A 25820-nucleotide genomic window follows, 5' to 3' on the forward strand; every position below is an offset into this window, starting at 1 on the left:
GGTAACCTAGACTCCTGGCCTGGTTTGTGCGCTTGAGTGAGGAGAGAGAGGTACCTTGCCCAAGCCAGGGCTCGTAGGGAGGGTCACAGTAAATGAACACAAACGGGTTTCATTAGTTTTATTTCTGTAACCTTTAAATCATACCTCACAAATTAGATTTTGTCACAACTGGATTTAGCAGAAGCAGAGAAATCAAGTTCACTATTTTCTGAAACACTGACACAAAAAGGGGAAAGAAACAAATGACTTAGAAAAGGTTTTCATAAAAAAACTGGAAAAACCCCTAAACAAAACCTAAATAGTCATGAAGTTTAATTCTAATTGGTAATGGGTTTTATCACAATTAGCTGGTAATTAAGGTTCTTGCTTAAGTTCACAAGTCTTTCCCTAAATGTTACGGATCCTTTGTTAAAGGATAAATGGATGAACTCAGCAGCACTTCATAACATAGCTAGCTGTTGGAACATTCCATAGAAAAATGGAAAATAATTTTGTAAGGACATGATGGCAACCCTCAGCAGCCAAATCCTCTGACTTCCCAATTACCAAAAGTATATACAATTTTAGTGTAGAAAAATAAGTCAACTTTATAAAATTGAGCTTTTAGATTGAAAACACCCCCTTTAATAGGCACAGAGATACTGAAAAATAGTTCCTAAAAATCTAACTAGTTTATGGAAAGAAAAACATGCCCTTATAGTTCTTAAATGCAGCCAGTACTGGGACTCTTCAAAAACAGGTGATACGCATGCCCTCAGCTGCTGGCCAGAGACTGGTGGATAGGTGGCTGAAAGCAGCGAACGTGTTCCACAGGCGTGCTCTCTCCATCGCCCGACTTCAAGTACTTGTCCAAGATAGTGATAATCTCATCATTCAGAATCTGGAACTTGCGAATTCTCTCCACCATCTTCTTCAAAGGCTACATACAACAGTTAAAATTAGGATGTTTTACTAATAAAAGTTACACATTTATTCTTCATGTGTCAAAATGTCAGGATTTTCATATCTTCTCAGAAAAATTATAGCAAACTACTGACACATACCATCTCATTAATATAACTATTGGACCGATGAATATATTTTGCAACATTTCTCTGTTGGTTTCATGCTACTAACTGTAGATTCATTTGTGAAACTTAAAGACCTATTTATTCAACAAACAGGTATTAAGAACCTATAGGACACCTCCTAAAAGCCAGGAATGTAAAGATGAAGATAATATGGACAATGGGGAAAGACCAGTAAACTAGTAATAACACAAGTTTTAAATATTTCCAGTTATTGTGGACAGGATGCTTTGACAGACCTTCATGCTATAATAGAACCGGATTAAAAAAAACACAAGCACTGCTGGTTCTGTCTATGCAGGAAGTAAAGCAAAAGCCAGGACTCCTCAGGGATAGATGCCACCAGCAGCAGTGGGATGAGGAGACAGCCTGGGCAGTAAGCAAGGTGGACTACACCTGGAGACTCTCCATGAAGCCTGGACCTCTCATTAGGCTAAAGTGGTCCCAAGTTGGTAATAATTCTGGGAGATGAACAGTAAATGAAAATCCTAGGGAAAAACCCTATCAAACAAGAGCTGCCAAATAAATAAAATCCAACACACAGGGACTTCCCTGGTGGTCCAGTGGTAAAGAATCTGCCTTCCAATGCAGGGGACGCTGGTTTGATCCCTGGTCAGGGAACTAAGATCCCACATGCAGCGGGACAACTAAGCCTGCACGCCACAACTACTACAGAGCCTGCGCACCTCAACTAGAGAGTCTGCATGCCTCAAATTACAGAGCCCATGTGCTCTGGGCCCTGCGCGCCACAACTAGAGAGAGAAAACCCGTGTGCCACAACTAGAGAGAAACCTGCGTGCCGCAACGAAGAGCCTGTGTGCCGCAGTGAGATCCCGCGTGCCGCAAAGATCCTGCGTGCCGCAACTAAGACCTGATGCAGACAAAAAGAAAAAAAAGTCCAACACAGTGGAACATTTCAGAGTTTTAGATATCCCTCGAGGCCTCAGATACTAGAACTAAAAAAGAATATAAGATACATGAAATGTGTAAAGAAATAAAAATTGGAAAAAAATTCCATGAAGAAGATAAAATTATCAATTACTACCAAGATGTGAAGAAGAAGCAAATCAACATTTTAAATATAAACTAATGACTTTCGAAAGTAAAAGCACAGCAGGTCAGACTGAGCTGAAGTGAGTTAGTTAAACGAAGACAGTACTCTGGGTACAGCCCAGAAAGCCAAGGAAAAGGAAATGGACACCTCAGTTTTCCAACTGTAAGGAACTGAATTGAGCCAACCACCTGAATGAGTCTGGAAGCAGATCCATGACCAGAGGCTCCAGAAGGGAGCACAGCCCTACAGACACACTGAAACTTGTGAAACTGTAAATGGAGGACCCAGCTGAATTGTGCTGTACCCGACTTCTGGCCTTGAAAACTGAGATATTAAGTGGAGACCAGATAAGTCCGTCTGACACATATCTAACTGAAGTCCCAAAATGGAAGAAAAACTAAAATATTTGAAAAGATAATGGCAGAGTATTTTCTGGAATTCAATTACAAAGAATCCATAAAGCACAAAAAGACCTTTAAAAAAGCCCCAAACACACTTTAACTACAGTGAAGGGAGCTACAAGACTTGAAGGGTATGCCAATAATCTGAAACTGCAGATCTTACAAGGCTCTATAATTTGAAGTAGGTCTACATACCTTGAAAACAGAAGGAAAATGGAACCATTAGTATTTCAGTACCAGACTCTTTTACTTACTAATTCTATTAGATTCATTTGGGGAGTGAAAAGAATGCTTCAGTTGTCCTGGCATGAGAAACATTCCCAGAAAAACGACTTAGAATAACTAGAAAGTATCTTTTTTTGTGAAACTTCCACATACCACGTTTTTGATAATTTCATCCTTGCCATCATGTTTTTGGACTTTGAGTAGATGGTAGCAGAAATCCAGTACAGCAAAGCGCCGCTGCTGCCCAAGAAGCACAATGATCATACAGCCAGCCCAGTGGAGCCCGTCGCCAAAACACTGCCTGGGGACAAGAAGCAGTAGGTAGGATGAGTGATCAGGTTCCAGCGACCAAACCACCTGTGTGCCCCGCCTGGAATGCTGAGCAGAGGTGTGCCCCTGGTAAACACCTCTTTGGGCTTCCTCTGGCAAACTGTGGCTCCTCCATGAAGAATGAGTTCATGAAGTTGCAGCCTTCCTATCTAGCAAAATGTACACCTGACCTGCACAAGTTTCCATGAGTTCAGAGAACTCCAGAAGCCCAGCCCTGAGGCACTTGCTGGGCCTCAGGCAAGAGCCCCCACTTGAGCATCTTTATAGCAGCTCAGCAATTTGGGGGTCCGTTTCCAGAGGAAGGTGGTCCCCTGTGTTAGCCCGGCGCCAGGTTCTCTCCCCCACCTCGCCCCGAGCACACGTGCTTACTCGACTGTAAACTCGTGTGTTCCCACAGGAATGCAGTAGACAAACTGCATGGCGCTCCACAGTCTGTGAAACTCGACACAGTCATCCACGTGCATGACCCCATTGCTGGGCAGGGGCCCACGCCAGATGGGGTCGTCCAGAAAGGTCCGGATCCGAGTCAGGATGACTTCAAACATGGACAGGCCACAGCAGAGGCGCTCCTTCGTCAGCAAGTCCCCCTCTCTTGCTATTGCAATTTGCTGTAGGAAGGACAAAATGTCACGGGCATGGCAGGAGGCTAGAGTGCTGAAACTAAAGTACTCCAGTTTTGTTTTTGACTCACTGGAAACTATCCCAGCTTGCAGAAGAGGGTTTTTAGAAAGAAGTACCAACAAAATAAATACGTCAGCTATTACCCGTATGTCTTACCACACTAAACGTATTTCAGAGTTGAGAACGTTCGAGTACAGCTGTTCTTAACGGGGAGTGATTTGTCTCCAGAGGACATCTGGCAATGTGTGGAGACATTTTTGGTTGACACAGCTTGGGGTGGGTCTAGTGGCATCTAGTGGGTAGAGGGATCCTGCTAAATGTCCTACAATTCATAGGACAATCCCCACAACACAGAATTATCTCGTCCAAAATGGCGACAGTGCTGAGGTTGAGAGATTCTGATGTAGCTGGTCTAAGTTCATGGAACTCCTCCCTGCTTTCTGTTCTTAAAAACCTATGAGAAGGCCTTCTTCGTGAAGGGACGGACAACAAAAACAGCGACGTTTTCTGTGTCTGTCTCACGTGCCAGGTGATGTTCTAAGTCCCGTCCACGTGTTAGCTCATTCAGACTTCCCGGCCACCCTGTGACAAGGTCCTGTCACGAGCCCCACTTGAGACACTGGGGCCTGAGCCGCTGAGCGGGCTCGTCCCCCCTCACGACGCTTCAGGGCTGGGTCTCACCCAGAGCCCATGCTCTCAAGCCCCAACCCCGCCAGTGGCCTAATGTGTGGGCCCAGCTCACGGCAGTGACAGCAGCCCCAACATGCATTACCTGAGGGGTTCCCAGTCTTTCGATTAGAGGGACAAGATGCAGTGGGGCATACTTTGATTCTAGTCTTTTCATTTTGGCATCAAGTCTCTCTCCCTCTGCAGTGGAAAAAAATATTTTATACTCTATTCCTTTGTATGAATAACAACTGCACAAGTTTAATTTTGTCAAAACAAAAACCAACCAAATGAAAAATGTTTAACGTTACACATGTAGGTTCTCTTTGAAAATTCTTTCATGGAACTGGCTCATTTGCTATTTTAACTCAGAGAATTGATTTTCTGTTCAATATTCACTTTTAAAAACTTACTGAAAAATCCAAATATAATCAAAAACAGCACAGTACAGTGAACCCTCTGTGCCCATCTGCTGCAACAATCATGAGATGGCACTCTTCTTTCATAGATACCCAACACCTCTGCTTCCGTGCTATTCTGAAGCACATCCAAGGCACAGCATTTCAGCCCTAAATACTTCCGTTATTTGATACTCATTTAACTACATTATGTTACCAATTACCCCAGGTTATGACTGAACAGGCACGAAACTCAAACAAAGCTGGCCTGTAACTAAAGAGAACTCTCTGGCCACACAGACATGCATCCCTGCCCTGGTCAGAGGGCTGGCTCACCTTTCACGTGGACTCTTGGTAAGATGTTCTGGAAAGGGGCTGCGTGCAGCAGGTCACATACTTCTTCTAAAGACTAGAACAAAGAAAAAGAAGGCTGTGTTACGAAGCTTATCTCACAGCAAAAATGGACAAAGAAATCAGGCACTGAAAACAAGGCACATCTTTGGCATTTAGTGTAAATTAAACACTGCAAACAGCACTGCCCAACAGGAGTCTGGGATGATGGGAATGTCCCCTAGCTGTGCTGTTAAGGTAGTTACCAGCCACATGTGGCAATTAAGTACTTGGAATGTGGCTAAGGAACTGAATTTTCATTTTTACTTACTTTTGACTAATTTAAACTGAGACATGAGTAAACCCAGAACTGAACGTGGCCTTCGTATTTACAGTTTTGCAGCCCTCCGTGCAGAGATAGGAAGGAGGTGCTTCCTGTGTAAACAGCGCAGAAGGCAGAAGGAAGGGGCAGCGTCAGCGATTCCCCACAGAGCCGAAAACAAGGTTCTGAGCAGTCGCTCTGAACCTGTTGTTGGATCACCAACTCCTTTAAAGAGGCAATAAAACCCCACGCTGCGCTTCCCTGGTGACGCAGTGGTTGAGAGTCTGCCGGCTGATGCAGGGGACACGGGTTCGTGCCCTGGTCCGGGAAGCTCCCACATGCCACGGAGTGGCTAGGCCCGTGAGCTATGGCCGCTGAGCCTGCGCGTCCAGAGCCTGTGCTCCACAACGGGACAGGCCACGACAATGAGAGTACCGCAAAAAAAAAACCAAAACACGCCACGCTACACAAGACCTCCAGAACAATGCAATGCAGGGAGAAAGTTTACTTCCAATGTCACAGGGGTTGCAGAACTCCTAAAAGCCCAGCGTGAACCCAAAGATGGGCAAGAACAGGGCGCCCTTCCCGAGTCCGAGGGCCCGTAAACAAGGGAAAGCTCCTTAGACCACGGTGCGTTCACCGCAGGGCAAAAAGGCGGAAGACGAGAATGGGCTCTCATGCCTCCTATGCAACACCCATCCTGAAACCTTAATAAAACAAATTGTTAAAGAAATGGTTATCAGAGAGTCAAAACATACTAACTGATGAGAGTTTCCCTTCTGAGGATCTCCCCAAAGATGAAAGCAAGGCTAAGACCAAGAGGAGGAAGAGAAGGCTTTCTGCACCCATCAAGTGAGGGTCCCATCGTCACCTAACGTAAGCCCGGTGCAGCAGCCAATCAGCCACCCCTGCTCCTCCAGAACCCTCCAGAGGGAGGCTGACCTCCACCCCGTCTCCTGTGCCCAAGTCCAGCAACAATACGAGTTCTTCACGCAGCATACACGTGATGGGAGCCCCTCTTGGCCAGAGCACACAGGACCTGGTCCCCAGGCCCCCTGCACTAGGAGAAGGCGTGGTGGCCGAAAGAGGACACGCTTAAAGAAGGAAGGCGTCAGACAGCGATGGCACAGCATGCAAACACAGCATGGGGGCAACGTCCGTGGAGTGCCACGCAGCTAAGAGAGGCTGAGGAACGTCACCACTTACTGATGTGGAGTGATCTCCAAAATATATTTACTGTCAAGTGAAAAAAGCCAAGTGGAGACGGGTGATCAGCCCATCTGCACCAAGAGGGGGTTGGAGGGCACCTGTAAGGTGACTAACTGCAAGAAAGTGGCTGGGCCAATGGATGGGGGATGGGAAACTGATGAGGGAAGAGGGCTGCTGGGTGGAACGGCTGGGGCAGAGCCACACAGATGGAGGGCTCTATAGGTGGTAAAAGCAGCTGCCTGCTGGCAACACCACTTTTAGAGGGACCACTTGGCTATCAGTACAGCTTCCAGGTGTCACTGACAATGAACTCAAATTTCTGCACCCAAACCAAGCCAGAGAAAGAGGCAGAATGGCTATAAAATCCAGTATTAAACAAGCAGGGCTTCCCTGGTGGCACAGTGGTTGAGAATCCGCCTGCCAATGCAGGGGACACAGGTTCGAGCCCTGGTCCAGGAAGATCCCCCATGCTGCGGAGCAATCAAGTCTGTGCGCCACAACTACTGAGCCTGCGCTCTAGAGCCCACGAGCCACAACTACTGAGCCTGTGCTCTAGAGCCCGTGCACCGCAATGAAGAGTAGCCCCCGCTCCCTGCAACTAGAGAAAGCCCGCACGCAGCAATGGAGACCCAATGCAGCCAAAAATAAATAAGTAAATTTATTTTTTAAAACCCCAAAAACAAGCAATCTAAAACTATTCTGAAACAAAAAGTTCAGTAAACACACACATACACATATAAGCTAAGAAGAACTATATCACCAAAAATTTCAGGTTGGCCTTAAAGAGCAGAATTTAAAGAACAAAAAAAACCCTTCTTCAGAAAGGTAGACGTATCTATCCAATGCAGAGGTTCAGAGTAGGATCAACATTGTTGGTTACCGAACCAAATCTTGGTGCCAGCTGGGGCCACCAATACCCTGGGGGCCTCACCACAGGCTCAGTGCCCCCTGCAGCTGGGTGACGGTTACCCCACTTTTCTAATGTGACAATTTCAAGAACACATCTACACTTAACATCTCCATTTATATTAATGGGAGTCCACACAAATGCCAAACACAGTTCATTACCACTTTCCTTGGAGACACCAAAACAACCACCAAGGAGAGATCAGTGTCTGGAAACTGGGTTTGATGAGATGGAGTGAGAAAATGCATCTTTCATCTTACAGAGTCCCACCCTGGTACTGGAAAACAGCACCCCTTATTTCCAAAAGGACAAACGCAAGACCACAAAATTCCAGTCTGGGGCAGGGCCTGGGAGCAGAGTTGCCCAACACAAGGTGTGCGGCTTCTTGCCACTGCCATAAGGTGCTCTGACAGGTGAGGGGGGAAGGAGGAAGCAAAGGGTGACGGTGCACAGAGGGCAGGAGGGGGTGGGGACAGAGATTCCTGCAGGTAGAGCCACCGTGTCCAGGGGCCACTCATGGGCCATGGAATCTGCAGTGAAAAGAAAATGGCACTCAACTGAGTTGTAGATGACCTTTTTATCTATTGTTTCAGAAACATCCGTCCACTCATAAGCCAAAGTTTGCTTTAAGATCAACTGACTTAATGTCTTTCCTAGATGCCCAGCACTGTGCTTGTCACTCAAGGGAGCCCAGTACAGGGTGTAAACTTGAGACCCAGGCCCTGGTCTCAGAAGGGAAGAGACACTGGGGATCTGTGTTACCTGGGTGCCGAGGCCCAGCACTCACCTGGCTCCTGAGACCTGGAAGGTCCAGCCACTGCTGAGGTTGGTCCTCCAGAACTGCAGGGGGCCATCCAGAGTGCTGGACGCCTGGGAAGGGCGGGGGTGTGGTGCTTTGAGAGTGCTGGACGCCTCAGAAGGGCTGCACTGGTGTCCAGGTATAGACAATAGGAATTACTGAAGGGTCTGGGCAGGGAAGGATCACATCAGTTCCAGATTTCTCTTTCCCTGAGTTTCTAACGCAGGATCACACTCCTTCCAGAAGCCAACAAATGTCCAAGTGTTCCCTTTATGTGTGTGTTTCAGGACAGGTCACTCATGAAGGGAATTTTCCTATATTAAATCTTTAAGATTCATGATGAGTGATTACTATTTAAAGGAATTTTCCCTAACTTATCTGTTTGTTAAAAATTCACATGGAAATACATGTGAAAGATAAAAGATTCAGTTCTCTCTCAGCTGTTCCTAGAGTGAGGCTGCCCTGGACACCAGCTCTTCAGGGAGCCGCCCGCCGGCCCTGCACCACCATTCCTGCTGCAGGGGAGGTGTGCTGGGCTGAGTCACAGCTAGTGGGACAGTGAGGGGCTGGGAGTTGCCCATCTCTGGCACCACATGGAAAGGGTCTCCAGGGAGCAGAGTAGCAGAGGGGAAGCCAGAAGATGCGGGTCCTGACCGGAGGCTGTACCCTGTACCCAACCTTGGGCTCCCTGACATGAGAGCCAACATATTTTCTTTTTTGTGTACCTGGGTGTAAGAGGGCCAGTCCAGTGGCTCAGCCCCTAAAGGCCTGGCAGTCTGACTGCCACGCCCTGCACAGTGTACGGGCACCCCAGCCCCGGTCACTGCAAAACATGACCTCGCCTCTGCCAAGCTGCCAGGGCCCCGGAGACAAGAGACTGCTTTAAGAAGTAACAGAGGAGCTCCCCAGACGGAGCCAGAAATGTAAAACAATTCCCATCCAAATGCCAATATGCTTTTTCAATGCATTTGGCAAGCCAATTCTAATACTTTCAGAGCAGAGCAAAGATCCACAGAGAGGGAGCATGTGCTTGAAGAAGAAAAAGGTTAGGAGCACGTCCTGTCCGGTGTCAAGACTTAAGTTACAGCTACCATGAGTAAGATGTTTTAGGAGCCACAGACAGACACACAGACCGGTGGAATGAGGAAGAAAGCCAAGAAACAGACCAGCACATCCACAAAAAGCTGAAGGATGACAGAGTGACACTGCTGACCAGCAAAGAAAGGAGTCTTCCTTCGGCCACTGGAGGAGGGACAACTGGTTACCCCACAGAGGAAGAAAGAACCTCATCCACATCTCACTACACACAAAAACCAGCTCCAGAAGGATTATAAACTAAAGAGAAGCAACACCCAAAACCTTTAGAAGAAAATATGAAAGAATATTTTTATGACCCCTAGGTAGGAAAGGACTTCTTTGAAGAGATACAGAAAGTGCTAACCATTAGGAAAAAAAAAAAAAAAACAGAGACTACACTCAAATTAAGAGTATCAGTTTACCAAACATCACCACGGTTAGAGTGGAAAGACAAGCCAAAAACGGGGAGGTATTTGCATTTAAGTGTAACATACAGAAGATACACAAATTGTAGTAAAATGGACAAAAGATACAAACGGAGCATTTAACAGGACGGGAAGAGGCCAGCACCAGGGAAGACAGCCGGCTCTCTAGTCCTGAGGGAAAGGCAGAGTGAGGCCACCAAGAGTCCGTGCTACACTCTCAGAGGCTCTCAGTGCAGAACTGTCAGGTGACATGGTCTACAGTGGACAGAGGGAGAGGCTAAATGACACCACCAGGAGGCAATCAGTGGAGAAAGTGGGGGTCCCATGTGTGCTTTCCTAGTGGTGGTGGGCTCCTGGTGTTTGCTTTATTATGCTGTCCACTGCAGGAGGCATGGAGCACATGCAATTATTTAAATGTAAAAAAAATTTCAGCAAAATTTAAAAATCAGCTCTTCACACGGAGCCACACTTTGAGGGCTCCACAGCCTCAGCTGTGGAACTTTCCATCATACACAGTTCCCCTAGGCAGCAGTGCTTTTACCTTACGTGTATATCACATATGTTAATTTAGATGCAACAAATACTATATAATAAAACATTCTTAAATGATGAACTGCATTGCATTTCTGTTTTCCAGTTGTAGGGAACAAATTCAAATTAAAGTCTAAACAGTCATGAGAAAAGATGGGTGCTTTACGATACTTGCTCCCCTTCCGCCACTAAATAACCCCACTGAATCAAGCGTCTAAAGCTCGGCCTGATCTATCACCCGTGGGGAGGGGGCTTGGTGGGATGCGGGGCGGGGCGGGGCACTCACCAGGCTCTGCTCTATGAGCAGGCAGAAGAGGATGGCGTTGCCTACCTCCCGTAGGTTCTGGAAGCACACCGTCTTCAGCTCTGCATACTCAACAATGTCCTTTAACTGGTGGTGGAAGAACTCCAGGATGCCTGTGGTGGCACAGAATGAGTGTGGGGCTGGGGGTGGCTGGAGGGGAGGGAGCCCCACAGGGAGCAGCCTGGGGTTCACGGCCGGGAGCACTGAGCATTCTCCCACTGCCATCGTGCCCACAGGGACATGGCCGCACATCTCCTGACCCCAGCACCTTCCCTGCACTGCTGGTTTGTCCACCACCTGAGTGCTGGGCCTCAGCTCCGATGCCTCTTTCTCTGTCAACCCTGTCCAGGCATGGCTTGTTTTACTGTGCTTCGCAGATACTGATTTTTACAAAGTGGAGATCTGTGGCAGCCGTGCATCGAGCAAGTCTATAGGTGCCGTTTTCCCAACAGCGTCTCCTCACTTCATGTCTCTGTGTCACGTTTCGGTAATTCTTGAAATATTTGAACTTTTTCATTATTATTGCAGTTGTTACAGTGATCTGGGATCAGTGATCTTTGAAGTTACTATTGCAGAAAGACCACAACTTGCTAAAGGCTCAGACGATGGTTAGCATTTTTTAGCAATGAAGTGTTTTTAATTAAGATATGTATGTTTCATAAGGCATGGTGTCATTGCACACTTAATAGACTACAGTACAGCGTAAACATAACTTTATATGCACCAGGAAATTTAAAAAATTCATGTGGCTTGCTCTATGGCAATATTCACTTGATTGCGGTTATCTGGAACCAAACCTGCAATATCTCCAAGGTCTGCCTGTATCTTCAGAGGAGGCATCACGTCGCAATAAATGAGAAAGACCACACTGTCATCTCCAGCAGAGGTAGAAAAGGTATTTGGTAAAATTCAGCATCCCTTCACAGGCACAGAAGGGAATGTACTTAGCCTGATAAAGGACATCTACAAAAACCCTGTAGCTAGCTATTGTCACACTCAGTGGTGAATCTCCACACCTTCTCCCAGAGCTCCAGAGCAAGACACACATTTCACCACTGTCCTGGAGGCCCTGGATGTTGTAATAAGGCAGGAAAAGGCACAAGGCATAGTCTGGAAAGAACTCAATCTATCCATTCAATGCTGATACAGTCAAAAATCCCCAAGCTGACTCCAGAATTTATAGTCTCGCAGAAGACCTAGAACAGCCACAACAACCCTGAGGAGAACAAACTCAGAAACGTAAATGACTTCAAACCCCTCATTCCAAGAGGTCAGGCCCTGAATGCCGTTCAGCACGGACCCCACAGCCTTGCCTGCCTGAGAGGCCATCCTTTCCTCTCTGCGGTCCACCCCAAAACGGGCACGAGAGAGCAGGGGTGCTCCCAGCAGCATGGCACTATCCACATGGTGGTGCCAGGCCAGCTGGGCGAGGACGTTCAGAGAGCAGCCCTGAAGTCCACAGCTCTGCCCCAGACCAGCTTTGGATTTGGCCTAAATGGCTTGTATTTGACATTTAAAATATCCACCTTTAAAATCTCCACCTCTAGCCAGGATCTGAGCAACAGTTTTATTATCCCAATGTTACTCATCTGTTTTCTGAGATCCTCCGAAGCCAGGCCAGACCAACCGTTATGTCCCTTCCCAGGGGCCAAATGGGTCATCTCACTGTCTCCTTAAACACCAATAGCCCTGGGCAGTGCCAGCGACATCTGGGGGCTCAGCCACACCAGCCGACTACCCATGAGAACAGTCTCTCATGGGTGACCCACGTGTGGGCCCAAGTCACTTAATAAGATAGTTGTCCAGCTTTTAAGAAAGTAGTAACGGGGCTTCCCTGGGGGCGAAGTGGTTGAGAGTCCGCCTGCCGATGCAGGGGACACGGGTTCGTGCCCCGGTCCGGGAAGATCCCACATGCCGTGGAACGGCTGGGCCCGTGAGCCATGGCCGCTGAGCCTGCGCGTCCGGAGCCTGTGCTCCGCAACGGGAGAGGCCACAACAGTGAGAGGCCCTCGTACCGCAAAAAAAAAAAAAAAGAAAAGAAAATAGTAACGAATATGAGACAAAAGGCAGTTTTGTTAAGAGATAAGGGTTCCTGTAGTCCAATTTTATCACGAACGATGTTTTCTGAGGTCACGAAGGCTGTTCACATGGAGAGCCCCAAATCCGCTCTGGTCAGGCCATGCAGGTCTGTCTGGCACCCCAAAGGGCACATCTGCCCGAGGGCCCTACGGCCAGCTAGCCAATAAGACAGGCTCTCAATTAGAGCGAGGCTTCCAGGAAGAAAGAAAGATGGGCTGCGCTGTCAGGGGAAGCAGCACCCCTGCATGGGGCTGCCTCTGAGGCCTCTGGGCAATTGGACCTGGCAGTGGAGCTCCCTGCCCCTCCCTGGTCAGCGATCTTCAAGATCCTGGTGTTGTAGGAGAGCCAAGGTGCACAGGGTTCACAGCCCTCACTCCCCACCCAGCATTCCCACCCCAAACGGCAACTCCTATACACCCTCCTGCACACGTGCTCCTGGTTGAAAGGCTGGCTGGTTTTTTCTGCTGGAAACAATCAGGCTCTGGTTGGGCTCCCCACCTCCTCCCACCCGGGGAAGGCAGATCTGATCCTTATCAGTAATTTCCAACTTGATTTCCCTTACTGGGGCTTATGGCTGACACTGTCCCTCCCTGTGCACCCCAGGGAGACGCTGTGCTCACCAGGGGAGCCGTACTCGTGCCGCGGCAGCCGGCAGACCTTGGGCATCACCTCCATCAGCGTCTTCACATACTGTAGGATTGTGCCTTGCAGCTGTGAGAGATGGGCTGTGTCAGCCACCAGCCACACCACCACGCAGGCTGTGGGTGTGACGGGCACTTCTGAAAAGAAGTCTGTTAGTCAAATGCACGGTAACGACCCGGGACTTTGGCTGGAGGGGAAATCTCACGCGTGGAGACTGAGGTGAGAGATGGAATGGAAGGCCCCTCCCCACACAAGAATCGTGTGCAGAATCCTTCCCACCACCACCACCCCCCAGCCCGGGAAGGAAGCCCACCGAGGGAAACATACCAGGCTCTTGACCACCTTCAGCAGCTCTTCCATGACCACTGCGATGCCCTGGTAGCCGAGCAGCCGGCAGATGACCTGGAAGTGTGGAGGCCCCACAAAGTTCCGGTAGCTGCCGTAGATGCTTGAGTAGGCCAGGTTCAAAGCCTGGGGACAGAGAAGGCCAGCGCTTGACGGAAGTTGCCAGGGTTTTCAACGTAGCCCCACGCACAGGTGAAGATGAAGAATCCATACGTAAAGTGCGTTAGCACACAGTGCCCTCAGGTGGAGGCATCCAGAGAACCTGTTGGACTGCCCTTTATTGGTATAATCTATGTTTCCAACTTAAAGACATAAAAACCAAGCTTGCTAAAATAGAAGGAAGAATACAAAACCATTTGGTTCTTCAACATTTATTAAACTGCCAGTCCTACAGAAGACATTCTGAGGTTCTGGAATGAGAAATGAATGTATCTCAGGGCCTCACTGCTGCCCCCATGTTACTGCTCCCAGTCTCCTGAGGGAGACACCAAGGATAGACTCTGATGAGGCAGTGGGGTATGCAGGGAGTGGGGGACAGCAGCCCCTGCAGGGGGGGCAGGCGAGAAAGGTAGTCAGGGTGGTTTCTTGTCAGACGGGACCTCCAAGCTTGTCTAAGGACACAGACGTCTGCACACCTATCAGGGAGACTCCCAATGTAAGCATTCAGTGCTACGTGTTTCCCTCTCAGCACTTCTTTAGCTGCACCCCGTAAATTTTGATATATTTGCATTTCATTTAGGTCAATGTCTTTTTTTTTTTTTTTTTAATGTCTTTTTAAAAACTTTCCCGTGAGACTTCCCCTTGCCCTAAGGATCATTTGAAATGTGTTAATTTCTGATTTTCTTGTCATCTCTTTGTTACTGATTTCTAGCTTGAGATCACTGTGGTCAGATAACACACTCTATAATATATCAGTTCTTTGAATTTTGTTGATGTTGTTTTATGGCCCAGGGTATGATCTATCTTGGAGAATGCTCCATGGGTACTTGAAAAGAATGTATGTTCTGCTGTTGTTGGATGAAGTGTTCTACACACATCAATAACATCCTATTGGTTGATGGCGTTCATTCTTTTTTGTTGCTGATTTTCTGTGTACTTATTCTTTCGATTACCAAGTGAAAGGAATGTTGACTTCCCCAACTACAACTGTGGAGTTGTTCATTTCTCCTTTCACTTATGTCAGTTTTTGCTTCAAGTATTTTGAAACTCTGTTGTTGGGTGCATAAACATTTAGGATTGCTATATTTTCTTGGTGGCTTGACTTTTTTATCATTATGTAATGTCCCTCACTCTTTGTCCCTGGTAATATTCTTTGCTCTGAAATCTGCTTTATCCTATACTCAGTCACTCTGCTTTCTTCTGATTGTTTGTGTGATACATCTTTTTCCATCCTTTTACATTTAACCTACATACATCATTGACTTGAAGTGAGTTTCTTATACAGTCATATTTTTTAATCCACTCTGTCAATCCCTCTGCCTTTTTAACTGTCTTTAGACCACTTACATTTAATACATTTACATGTAATGTAATTATGGTTTTTAAGTTAGTCTCTGTTTTATTCTTCCTGTCTTCCTGTGGGTCATTTAAACATTTTTTAGAATTCTGTTGTGATTTAACTGTGGTATTTTTGAAAGTATCTCTTTGCACAGGCCTTTCAGTGATGTTCCCGGTCTTACATTATACGTTGTGTAAGTTATCACAACCTACTGTTATCAACATGTTACTACTTTGAGTGAAATGTACCACTCTCACCTGCTTTTAGGTCCCTATAACCTTCCCCCTTCCCTTTTTATAATTGTCTTAAATATTTCCTCTATGTACACAGAGAACCACATCAGGACAGCAAGGATTCTGAAGAACTGGCAGAAGTCTAGTTGCTCAGCTCTGAATGAATATCCTCAGGAGGCCTGCTTGCAACTCCCGGGAACTCAGCCCTTGAAATGTTGCCTATGTTGCCGATTGATACCGTTGTTTTCTACACTTGGGACACTTAACCATGCTGTACGAGCTTGTCTAGGTTGTTTGTACAAATAGTGATTTATGGCAAGCCCCTCCTTTCCTTCTGGGGATTCTGAGATTGCAGTAACTTGGGCCAGTCATACAGGTGGCTGTGTCTATGCCCCTAGCCCTGGACCCGGGTGTTCCTGTGAGCTTCTCTTTCCTGGGCAGGATCACCCTGTACATCCCATGCGACCCCCATGAGGGACCACTGGAAGCCTGCACCTGCTTCCATAACCACCAGATGCATCTTTCCCCCTTGCTGATCCTGCTTTGTGTCCTTTAGCTGTAATAAACTGCAGCTGTGAATGAATCCTTCTGGAGAATCACCAAATGTGCAGGTGGTCCTGGGACCATCAACACAGAAAGTCTGAGTCCAAACCAATGATCAAATGCAAGATTCACCAAGGTGGAGACACTGCCAAATGCCTGTCTCACATTCATCCCTACAACCCTATCAGACTTGGAAAGACCATATCTTCATTGTGGGCTCAGACACAACCTGCCCCCTGCCATCCCTCCTCAAAGCACCAACTGTGCTTTATTATTATTTTTTAATCCAGAGAAGGAAGGGCTTATTACTTGTAGCAAGAGAACACTTGCTTTCCCAAAGCAGTGTCCCTAAACTGTGCTTTAAATGCTGGGATTCTGGGACTTCACTGGTGGCACAGTGGTTAAGAATCTGCCTGCCCACGGGTTTCATCCCTGGTCCGGGAAGATCCCACATGCTGCGAAGCAATTAAGCCCATGCACCACAACTACTGAGCCTGCACTCTAGAGCCCGCAAGCCACAACTACTGAAGCCCACGTGCCTAGAGCCCATGCTCTGCAACAAGAGAAGCCACCACAATGAGAAGCCCACGCACCACAACAAAGAGTAGCCCCCGCTCACTGTAACTAGAGAAAGCCCGCACGCAGCAACAAAGACCCAACACAGCCCAAAAAAAAAAGAAATGCTGGGATTCTGGGTGAGGTTTTTGCTTGATAATAAGTTCTAATGCTTGAAAAACATGAAAATCATTAGTGAAATTAAATGGCCTCATGTTACAAGTGGGAAAATTCACTCCCAAAGCCACCCTCACTTGCTTGGGGCCTGGGGCTCAATGACACCTAGTCCCCGGCCCCGCCGATGAGTGTCTGCTTCCTGGAGACCTCACTCACCCCAAAGATGGCACATCCCTGGGACAACACAACCGGAGCAACATACCTACTCAGAGGAAGGTGAGGAGGAACTACCTCTGGAGAGGGCAAAATTACAAATCCTACACTATAAAACACATAGACTCAGAGGAGGGGAGCCTCACAGCTCAAGTCAAGAAACACTGCTGACCACGCCTGATGCAGAGACTGGGGCCTCGCCTGGAAACCAGTGGACGAGGGCTCCAGACTCACTAGTCATGTGCCCTGGGTTCTCTAATGCCCTCAGCACTGTGCATCTTCAACTGTGAAGTAGGGACAACCTTACTTATCTTGTAGGAAAGAGAACATCAGTGATGTACTCAAGAGAGTGTTCACTCGGAATGGTGATACTACCAGGAACCAAAAAGGTAACGCCACAAATGGGCACTCATCTAAGTCGATTTTATTACCATAAGACACTAGCCCTCACTCATCACTCCTAACAAAAGAATGGATTGGATTTTTGAATTGGATTCCTGTGTACTCCATACTCTCATAGGTACGAACACCCTAACCGCACAGCAGCACACTGAAGTGCAGCTGACAGGTCTGAATGCTCACAAGGAACAGGGTGGCTCAACTCTGACAGCACAGTGTTCCGGCATTCTGCCTTTCTTTGATCCTCAAAAAAGTATCATATGAGATGAAGAGTCAGCATCAGTGTTTCTCAGGCAAACTTTTGTTAGACTTCTGTTAGGAGTCCAAATGACCTAACAAAAAAATACTGGTTTAGGTTTTAAGAATAAACATGACATGAACGATTTCTCAAAGAGGCTGAAATCCGTAAGTTTAAGTTCAGTCACAGCTGGTCGCTTTAAAAAGAACAATCTAATCTTTTTTTTTCCGAGATGGGCACCTACTTTGCAGACGCAGATGTACCTGCCTCCTTTTTAGCACAGAATGCTTGTCTTTTGGGGGTTTTTTTTGCGGTATGTGGGCCTCTCACTGTTGTGGCCTCTCCCGTTGAGGAGCACAGGCTCTGGACACGCAGGCTCAGCGGCCATGGCTCATGGGCCCAGCCACTCCGCGGCATGTGGGATCTTCCCGGACCGGGGCACGAACCCGCGTCCCCTGCATCGGCAGGCGGACTCTCAACCACTGCGCCACCAGGGAAGCCCCCGCTTGTCTTTTTCTTATTAAATTGTAAGAGTACTTTAAATACTGACAACACTAACCTTTAGCAATGCCCTTGCTGCTGCACATCCAGCCATGTCAGCCGGGAAACCTGCCTCATCTCATGGGATGGTGGGTGTCCTGTGGTTCCTGGATGTCAGCTGTTTTCCGCATGCCCCTTCCCACCTCAGCTCCTCCCTTTAAGGTGTCACAGCTGGACAGGCCACCCTGCCCCTCTATCACAGATGTGGCCCCCACCCACAAGCCTCTTCCACAAACTTTTCTGGCTTGATATTTTTACACCTTTAAATCTTCCAACAGTCTCATAGCTGACACCCACCACATGGCCAGAAGCTGTCCCAGCACTACATTACTTTTCAGAAGGGTGCTAACTGAAAGAAACAATAACATTTTATATGTGGCATGATACATTCAAATTATTGAAACTAGACATTCAAATTAAACTTCAAAATACGCTTCGCTATGGACTTAAAAATCGTAATACAAACACAAAAGAACCTACCTTTGATCCATGCAAATACTGGGGTTGTGCATTTGGCTGTTTATCTCTTTGAAATTCTTGAGAAAATGGTAATACTGTCCGAACAAATCTAAACAAGAAAGATTTAAAAAAAAGAAAGAAAACCAAAAATTTAATGGTAGTTCCTTAAAATTCAGAACTTTTCCATTACTCATCAATTAAATCTTCCTCCCAATTAATCATCACATAGGAAAATTCTGGGAAATCAAAACCCATACTAGGAATGAGCTATAAATACTCTGAAGTATGATAAATGTATCTGAAGTTCAGGAACAGAGTGAGGACACCGGAGGCCCTTCTAGCACATAAAAAGAGTCTCCAGGGCTTCCCTGGTGGCGCAGTGGTTGGGAATCCGCCTGCCAATGCAGGGGACACGGGTTCAAGCCCTGGTCCGGGAAGATCCCACATGCCGCGGAGCAACGAAGCCCGTGCGCCACAACTACTGAAGCCTGCGTGCCTACAGCCCACGAGCCGCGGCTGGAGAAAGCCCGCGCGCAGCAACGGGAATGCAATGCAGCCAAAAATAAATAAATAAAATAAATAATAAATTTAAAAAGAGTCTCCAAACTTGGCACCAGGACTATTTCATTCAGTCTTTTGAAAAGAGATGATGCAGGCACTTGGGCCTTGCTGGGCCTCTGGACACAGCAATGGTGGCAGGGACAGGAGTGGGAAGGCAGATTCGGACAGTGATGCGGTCACTCAGGTCACTGGGTACAAACTGACAGAAGATGAGTCTGTAAACACACTTGCAGAGCCACGAGACTATGGCTTCATAACAGATTAGGAGCCACTAAAACTCAAATGCTTGGATCTTAAAGCAGAAATGTCAAAATCGACTCACACTTTCAAATCAGAAGCGTTCATTTAAACATATAAAACTTTTTACAAAGAAGCATGATAAAATTCACGGATTTGCTGATTATTAAATTCAAAAAACTTGATTAACACATATTGCACTTTAATAAATAAAAAAGGATGTAACTGTCAAAACACCACTTGTGCATGAAACAAATGTTTGCATCTGAGGAGAGGACAGTGGCCTGTGGAGCTGATCACATTTAAATGGAAACATCACATTGCTGAGTGGCTGGGTTCTGTCATTATCCCTTACCCGTGTCCCCTGCATCGGCAGGTGGACTCTCAACCACTGCGCCACCAGGGAAGCCCCAAGGAACCGTTTGTAAAGTCTCAGATTATCTCCCTATATGTTACTTATAAATTTCAAACAGAAAAATGGAAACAGGGCTTCCCTGGTGGCGCAGAGTTTGAGAGTCCGCCTGCCGATGCAGGGGACGCGGGTTCGTGCCCCGGTCGGGGAAGATCCCACATGCCGTGAAGCGACTGGGCCCGTGAGCCATGGCCGCTGAGCCTGTGCTTCCGGAGCCTGTGCTCTGCAGCGGGAGAGGCCACAACAGTGAGAGGCCCGTGTACTGCAAAAAAAAAAAAAAAAAAAGAAAAATGGAAAAACACAAGTGGAGAAACTTGGCAGCCACCACCCTAACCAAGGGATGGATGGCTAGTGAGGGGACAACCTTGTGGTACATTGCACTGAGGACACACCCTCCTCAGTGGTCTTCCTGCCAAAAAGGCCCGACTCTGATCCCAACTGCTGGCTTACTTCGAGGGTTATCGCGCTATCACAATTAGTAGCTGTACAGGTTAAATTTAAGTCACAGGCCACCCCATGCGACCTCCCAGAGTCACCAGGCATAAATCATTAATCGGAAATAAGCAGCAAAATAAGTAGATACGCCAAGCAACAAACGGAGTTCTGGTTTCCCCGCAAGCAGCTCTCAGAAAACCCTCAGGCATGGAATTAAGATACTGGGTGGCATAATTTTGTCTGTCTTCTCAGGTTTCCACATGCATCGTGGACATACGAAACGCTATTTTAAAATGTCTTTTCCAGATAATGAAGCTCTAAGGGTTCCACTGAAAGACCTGTTAAAAATACAGGAGTAATGGCTTTTGCCAATGCTAGCAAGAGGTGGAGGCCTCCAGCGCTGCTGCTCTGGTGAAGACTGCATCGCGTGCAGCCAGGGCTCCCTCTGAATTGCGTCTCAGGTTTCTGGGCCCAAGGAGACTGAGGTCACTTCACGCTGGCCCCTGTCAGCACACGTGCCCAAGGTCACAGCTCCAATGCATGGGAAACTGGGTTCCCGTGCAATCAATCGCACAGCCCGTTGGAGGCAAAGCCACCTACCAGCGCCACGTGGGCAGCAGGGAGCACGCACTACCAGGCAAGGGCAGCCGTCTGCTTGCTGCCCTTCAGGGTGGACCTCGTGCTGGACGGGCTAAGGGGACCCAGGGCAGAGGCGCCTCTCGTCAGTTTATACACCTGATGCCATAGTGTCTGTCAGGCCATGCAAGTGACACGGCCTGGAGGTGTTCCACTCCTGCTAAGGTTGCTGGGTCACACGGCACCAACTTCCTGACCTGAGTCCTGGCAACCTCGTCTCTGACAAGACTCCTGCTGCCAGTAGGACAGGTAGCCTAGGATGGCGGGTTGTTCCCTAGCATCGGCCCCGATCAGGGAAGGGCACCCACGTGGATACAGCTTGGCAGGCAGGGCCTCGAAATAGACCCCCTTCCCTAACTGCACACTCATGACTCATCATGCCTGGAGCATCTTTCAGAAAACATAGTGATTCAACAGAAAGGTTTACAGCACGTGCTGAGTTTTCATCACCATGTAGATTTCAGCCCCCTCCCACCCCCCTTGCAGTCCTTCCACAGGGCTCCTGTTGTTTTTGAGCCCTCGACCCACCGGGCTGTCACCAAGATGACCAGAACAAGCAGATGCTGTACACACGCAGTGCAGCTGGCACAAAGGGGGCCGGGGGCCCAGGGAGCATCTTCAACTGTTCCTTTTGCACCATCTCTGGGAATCCCTTAAAGGGCAACAAAATGCTAGATAATCAAAAATGCAACCTAAAATAACACAAGAAAATCACAGCTCCTTGTGTTGCCTGATTCTACCACCTCCATAGCCCTGCCCAATGCCCTCCCCCACCGGAACATATTTTCTCAACTTGCCAATAATGGGATTCAGCTGCATTTCACCTTTAGAGATGCCAGTTCTAAGCACTAGGCAAAATGATTTAAGGGACATAACAGAAATTAATTCTAAAAGTTCCAAACAGACCGACCAAAGCACAGAAAAACTTGCAAACGTTGGCCATGACTTAGATTTTCAGAAACACGACAAGCACGTATGTACACACAGAACGCCCCTCGTCACGACATATGATGTGAAAAAAGAATGTGTACTTAACAGTATGCCTAACAACGTCCATTTCTGCAAAACAAAAAATACACATGTATATCCGACCATATGGCAAAAGCTCCAGAAGACAGACATTTTATAAGGGAAATCTCTAGGGATTTAATTATTTTCCCCAATACCTATTCCATACATATATATATACACACACACACATACACACACACACACGATTTCTAGCTTTTCTACAATTATGATGCATTACTTATGCTATAAAAATATTCAGTTAATTCCAACTCTAAAACAACTTGAAAAAGACCTGTTTCAAGAACCTGGGCACTTAGAAGGGAGTTTACAGGGATGAGTAGTCTCTAAAGTTTGGTTCCGGTGGATTGTGCCCAGCCAGGCCCAGGGCCCCCTGACCCAAGAAGGCCAACCAGGGCTCCTTCACCTGTGGTTCTGTGGCCATGGCCATGTGCCCTCTGCTGCTGCATGGGGCTGGGCTGATGGGCCTAATGGCACACCTCCATGTACCAGCAACAGGCCTGTATTTCCCACAAGGAAACCAACCCTGGGGTCCCAAACAGACAATGGCAATAGCAGGTATGATCAGGCCACAGGAGGGCCTCCCTTCTGCCCTCGGGGTCGAAGCTCAGCACCCCTGGATCAAGACTCAAAAATCTAGGCCTGAAAGACAGTAGTGATCAAGCCAACACATGATAGGATGTTCAGATGCAGTAGTGAAGCAAAGGAAAAGCAAAAGACATTTACTTTTAAAAGGTGGTCATAGGACTTCCCTGATGGCACAGTGGTTAAGAATCCGCCTGCCAATGCAGGGGACACAGGTTTGATCCCTGGTCTAGGAAGATCCCACATGCTGCGGAGCAACTAAAGCTGTGCACCACAGCTACTGAGCCTGTGCTCTAGAGCCCACGAGCCACAACTACTGAAGCCTGAGTGCCTAGAGCCTGTGCTCTGCAACAAGAGAGGCCACCGCAACTACAGAAAGCCCGTGCACAGCAACAAAGACCCAACACGGCCAAAAATAAATAAATAAATTTATAAAAAATAAAAAGTGGTCATAACGCTCACATACACACGGTCTCTCACACACACCCTCACTCATACTCACCCCCATTTCTCACACTCACAAGCACACACATACGTTTCCTCTCTGGCATGTGCTGACACAGCAGGAGTGAAGCTCAGCACAGAGAGGACAGGCCTCAGGCAGGCAGTTGCCAGAGTGTGGAGGTGACACAGGGCCATCCCAGGACCTTGGCTGTACCCCAAGACTGGACCACATGACCCTGAAGCCAGCAGCCATGCCACCCTTCCAGCGGGCCACTTTGTTTTGTTCAACATAGTAAAATGGTAGGTGCCTGGAGGGCAGCTAACTGGCAGACCCTCACATGTCCCGACATCCCAGAATGGAAGCATGAAAAGTAGAGTCACCCAGCACATTCCAACGTCAGTAGACATTAAATGTATGGAGGTGGTACAGACCCAGCAGCTGCCGTCCACATGTACCACAGATTTGGCCCTGAGCCCCAAGGGAGTGCCCTGGATAGGAACCCTGGCCCCGCACTCAGTCTGCACATGAAAGCCATGACCACACACCCAAGGGCTGGCCCAGGGCTGCACTTGCAAATGGAGGAGACCAGGAGGGCCTGAGTATCCTGGACACAGGAAAAGATGGGCCCTGAGACCATCTTATTTCGATGTCCATTGGAAGGGGCATCCAGAGCCATCTGTGAGGTAGCATGCTCACCGGTTGGTGGAGCCATTGTAGCAGTAGTTGGGCAGGAAGTCGTAGTTGAGCTCCCAGAAGACATGGAGGGTGATTCTCCCGTAGGGCGCTGACACATTGTGGTTGGCCTCCCGGAACATGGCATCAAAGCTGTCCAGAGTCAGGTACCTGCTCAGCAGCCTGTGGGTCATGCGGTTGATTTCCAAGAGGCCATCCAGCTCCTGTGGGACCACAAAGACAGGGGCGTGAGGACAGAGCTAGGCCTGGCGTGGCGGCCTCCATCCTCTACGTGGGTAGCGCCATGGTGGTGGGCCGGGAGCGGGCAGAGCAGGACGTGGACGGTGAGGGGCTGCACTAAGGGGGGGCCAGTGAGCTAGGCCAAGAACGCACATGGTGGCGGTCCGGCAGGTGACACAAGCTTACTTCTCACACCTAAATTCGTGTCCTCTCCATTGCTCTTAAAATGCCCCTTCTTTCCATGGTTGCCCCCGAATGGCCACTGTCCATTCTCCACTGCATTTACCTCCCACTGCCCACTGCTGGCCTCCAAACCCCTCACAGGGCAGAGAACACTGGGATGTGTCCACCCCAACCCGATGGCACACAGTGTGTCCTCAGGTGTTAGCCTTAATCAGCTTTCCTAACGCACCTGAAGTTACTCAAAAGCATTGCTGTGCAGCAGAACTGGCAAGCATGTTCAGAGGTGGCCTTCCAGGCTCTCACACTGACTGTTCATAAACGTGCCCAGGTCTGTACTATTCCCTGAGGCAGCCACTGGCCACATATGGCAACAAGAACGTGGCTGGTCCAAACTGAGATGCACCATACGTGTGAGATGCACAGATTTCAGAAACTGAACATGAAAACAAAGAATGTAAGCTATCCACGTCAATAGAGTTCTTATAATGATTATATGTTGAATTGTTAATTTTTGGATATATTGGGTAAATAAAATAGATTACTAAAATTAATTCCTCCAATTTCTTTCTCCTTTTCTAATGTGACTACCAGTAAATTTAAAATGGTCTCTGGGCAGAAGCAAGAAGAACTACAATCCTGCAGCCTGTTGAACAAAAACCACATTCACAGAAAGAGAGACAAAATGAAAAGGCAGAGGACTATGTACCAGATGAAGGAACAAGATAAAACCCCAGAAAAACAACTAAATGAAGTGGAGATAGGCAACCTTCCAGAAAAAGAATTCAGAATAATGACAGTAAAGATGATCCAGGACCTCAGAAAAAGAATGGAGGCAAAGATCGAGAAGAGGCAAGAAATGTTTAACAAAGACCTAAGAAGAATTAAAGAACCAACAAATAGAGATGAACAATACAATAACTGAAATGAAAAATACACTAGAAGGAATCAATAGCAGAATAACGGAGGCAGAAGAACGGATAAGTGGCCTGGAAGACAGAATGGTGGAATTCACTGCTGCAGAACAGAATAAAGAAAAAAGAATGAAAAGAAATGAAGACAGCCTAAGAGACCTCTGGGACAACATTAAATGCACCAACATTCACATTATAGGGGTCCCGGAAGGAGAAGAGAGAGAAAGGAACGGAGAAAACATTTGAAGAAATTATAGTCAAAAAATTCCCTAACATGGGAAAGGAAATAGCTACCTAAGTCCAAGAAGCACAGAGAGTCCCAGGCAGGATAAGCGCAAAGAAAAACATGCCGAGACACACAGTAATCAAATTGACAAAGATTAAAGACAAAGAAAAATAATTAAAAGCAACAAGGGAAAAACGACAAATAGCATAAAAGGGAACTACCATAAAGTTAACAGCTGATTTCTCAGCAGAAACTCTACAAGCCAGAAGGGAGTGGCACAATATATTTAAAGTGATAAAAGGGAAGAACCTACAACCAAGATTACTCTACCCAGCAAGGATCTCATTGAGATTTGACAGAGAAATCAAAAGCTTTACAGACAAGCAAAAGCTAATAGAATTCAGTACCACGAAGCCAGCTCTACAACAAATGCTAAAGGAACTTCTCTAAGTGGTAAACGCAAGAGAAGAAAAGGACCTACAAAAACAAACCCAAAACAATTAAAGAATTTGGTAATAGGAACATACATACTGAAAATTACCTTAAATGTGAATGGGTTAAATGCTCCAAGCAAAAGACACAGGCTTGCTGAATGGATTTAAAAACAAGACCCATATATATGCTGTCTACAAGAGACCCACTTCAGACCTAGGGACACATATAGACTGAAAGTGAAGGGATGGAAAAAGATATTCCATGCAAATGGAAACCAAAAGAAAGC

At 47.4% G+C, this 25820-nt stretch overlaps 1 protein-coding gene across 2 annotated transcripts in view; it reads right to left on the bottom strand.

Annotated features, from left to right (window-relative positions):
* Positions 1–103: 103 nt before the first annotated feature.
* The window catches only part of CYFIP1 (cytoplasmic FMR1 interacting protein 1), a 94216-nt gene continuing 68499 nt past the window's right edge, over positions 104–25820 (bottom strand). For both annotated transcript variants that reach the window (XM_024747278.1, XM_024747277.1), the window contains exons 22-31: positions 23564–23763; positions 18549–18636; positions 13715–13858; positions 13366–13456; positions 10649–10779; positions 5099–5171; positions 4471–4565; positions 3447–3685; positions 2901–3048; positions 104–919 (exon numbers count right to left, since the gene is read on the bottom strand). In XM_024747278.1, coding sequence (XP_024603046.1) covers positions 755–919; positions 2901–3048; positions 3447–3685; positions 4471–4565; positions 5099–5171; positions 10649–10779; positions 13366–13456; positions 13715–13858; positions 18549–18636; positions 23564–23763 — 1374 coding nt within the window. In that variant the 3' untranslated portion in view covers positions 104–754. The remainder of the gene's footprint in view (positions 920–2900; positions 3049–3446; positions 3686–4470; positions 4566–5098; positions 5172–10648; positions 10780–13365; positions 13457–13714; positions 13859–18548; positions 18637–23563; positions 23764–25820) is intronic.

This window comes from Neophocaena asiaeorientalis, unplaced genomic scaffold, assembly GCF_003031525.2.
Source record: "Neophocaena asiaeorientalis asiaeorientalis breed wild unplaced genomic scaffold, Neophocaena_asiaeorientalis_V1.1 scaffold236, whole genome shotgun sequence".
Lineage (NCBI taxonomy): Eukaryota > Metazoa > Chordata > Mammalia > Artiodactyla > Phocoenidae > Neophocaena > Neophocaena asiaeorientalis.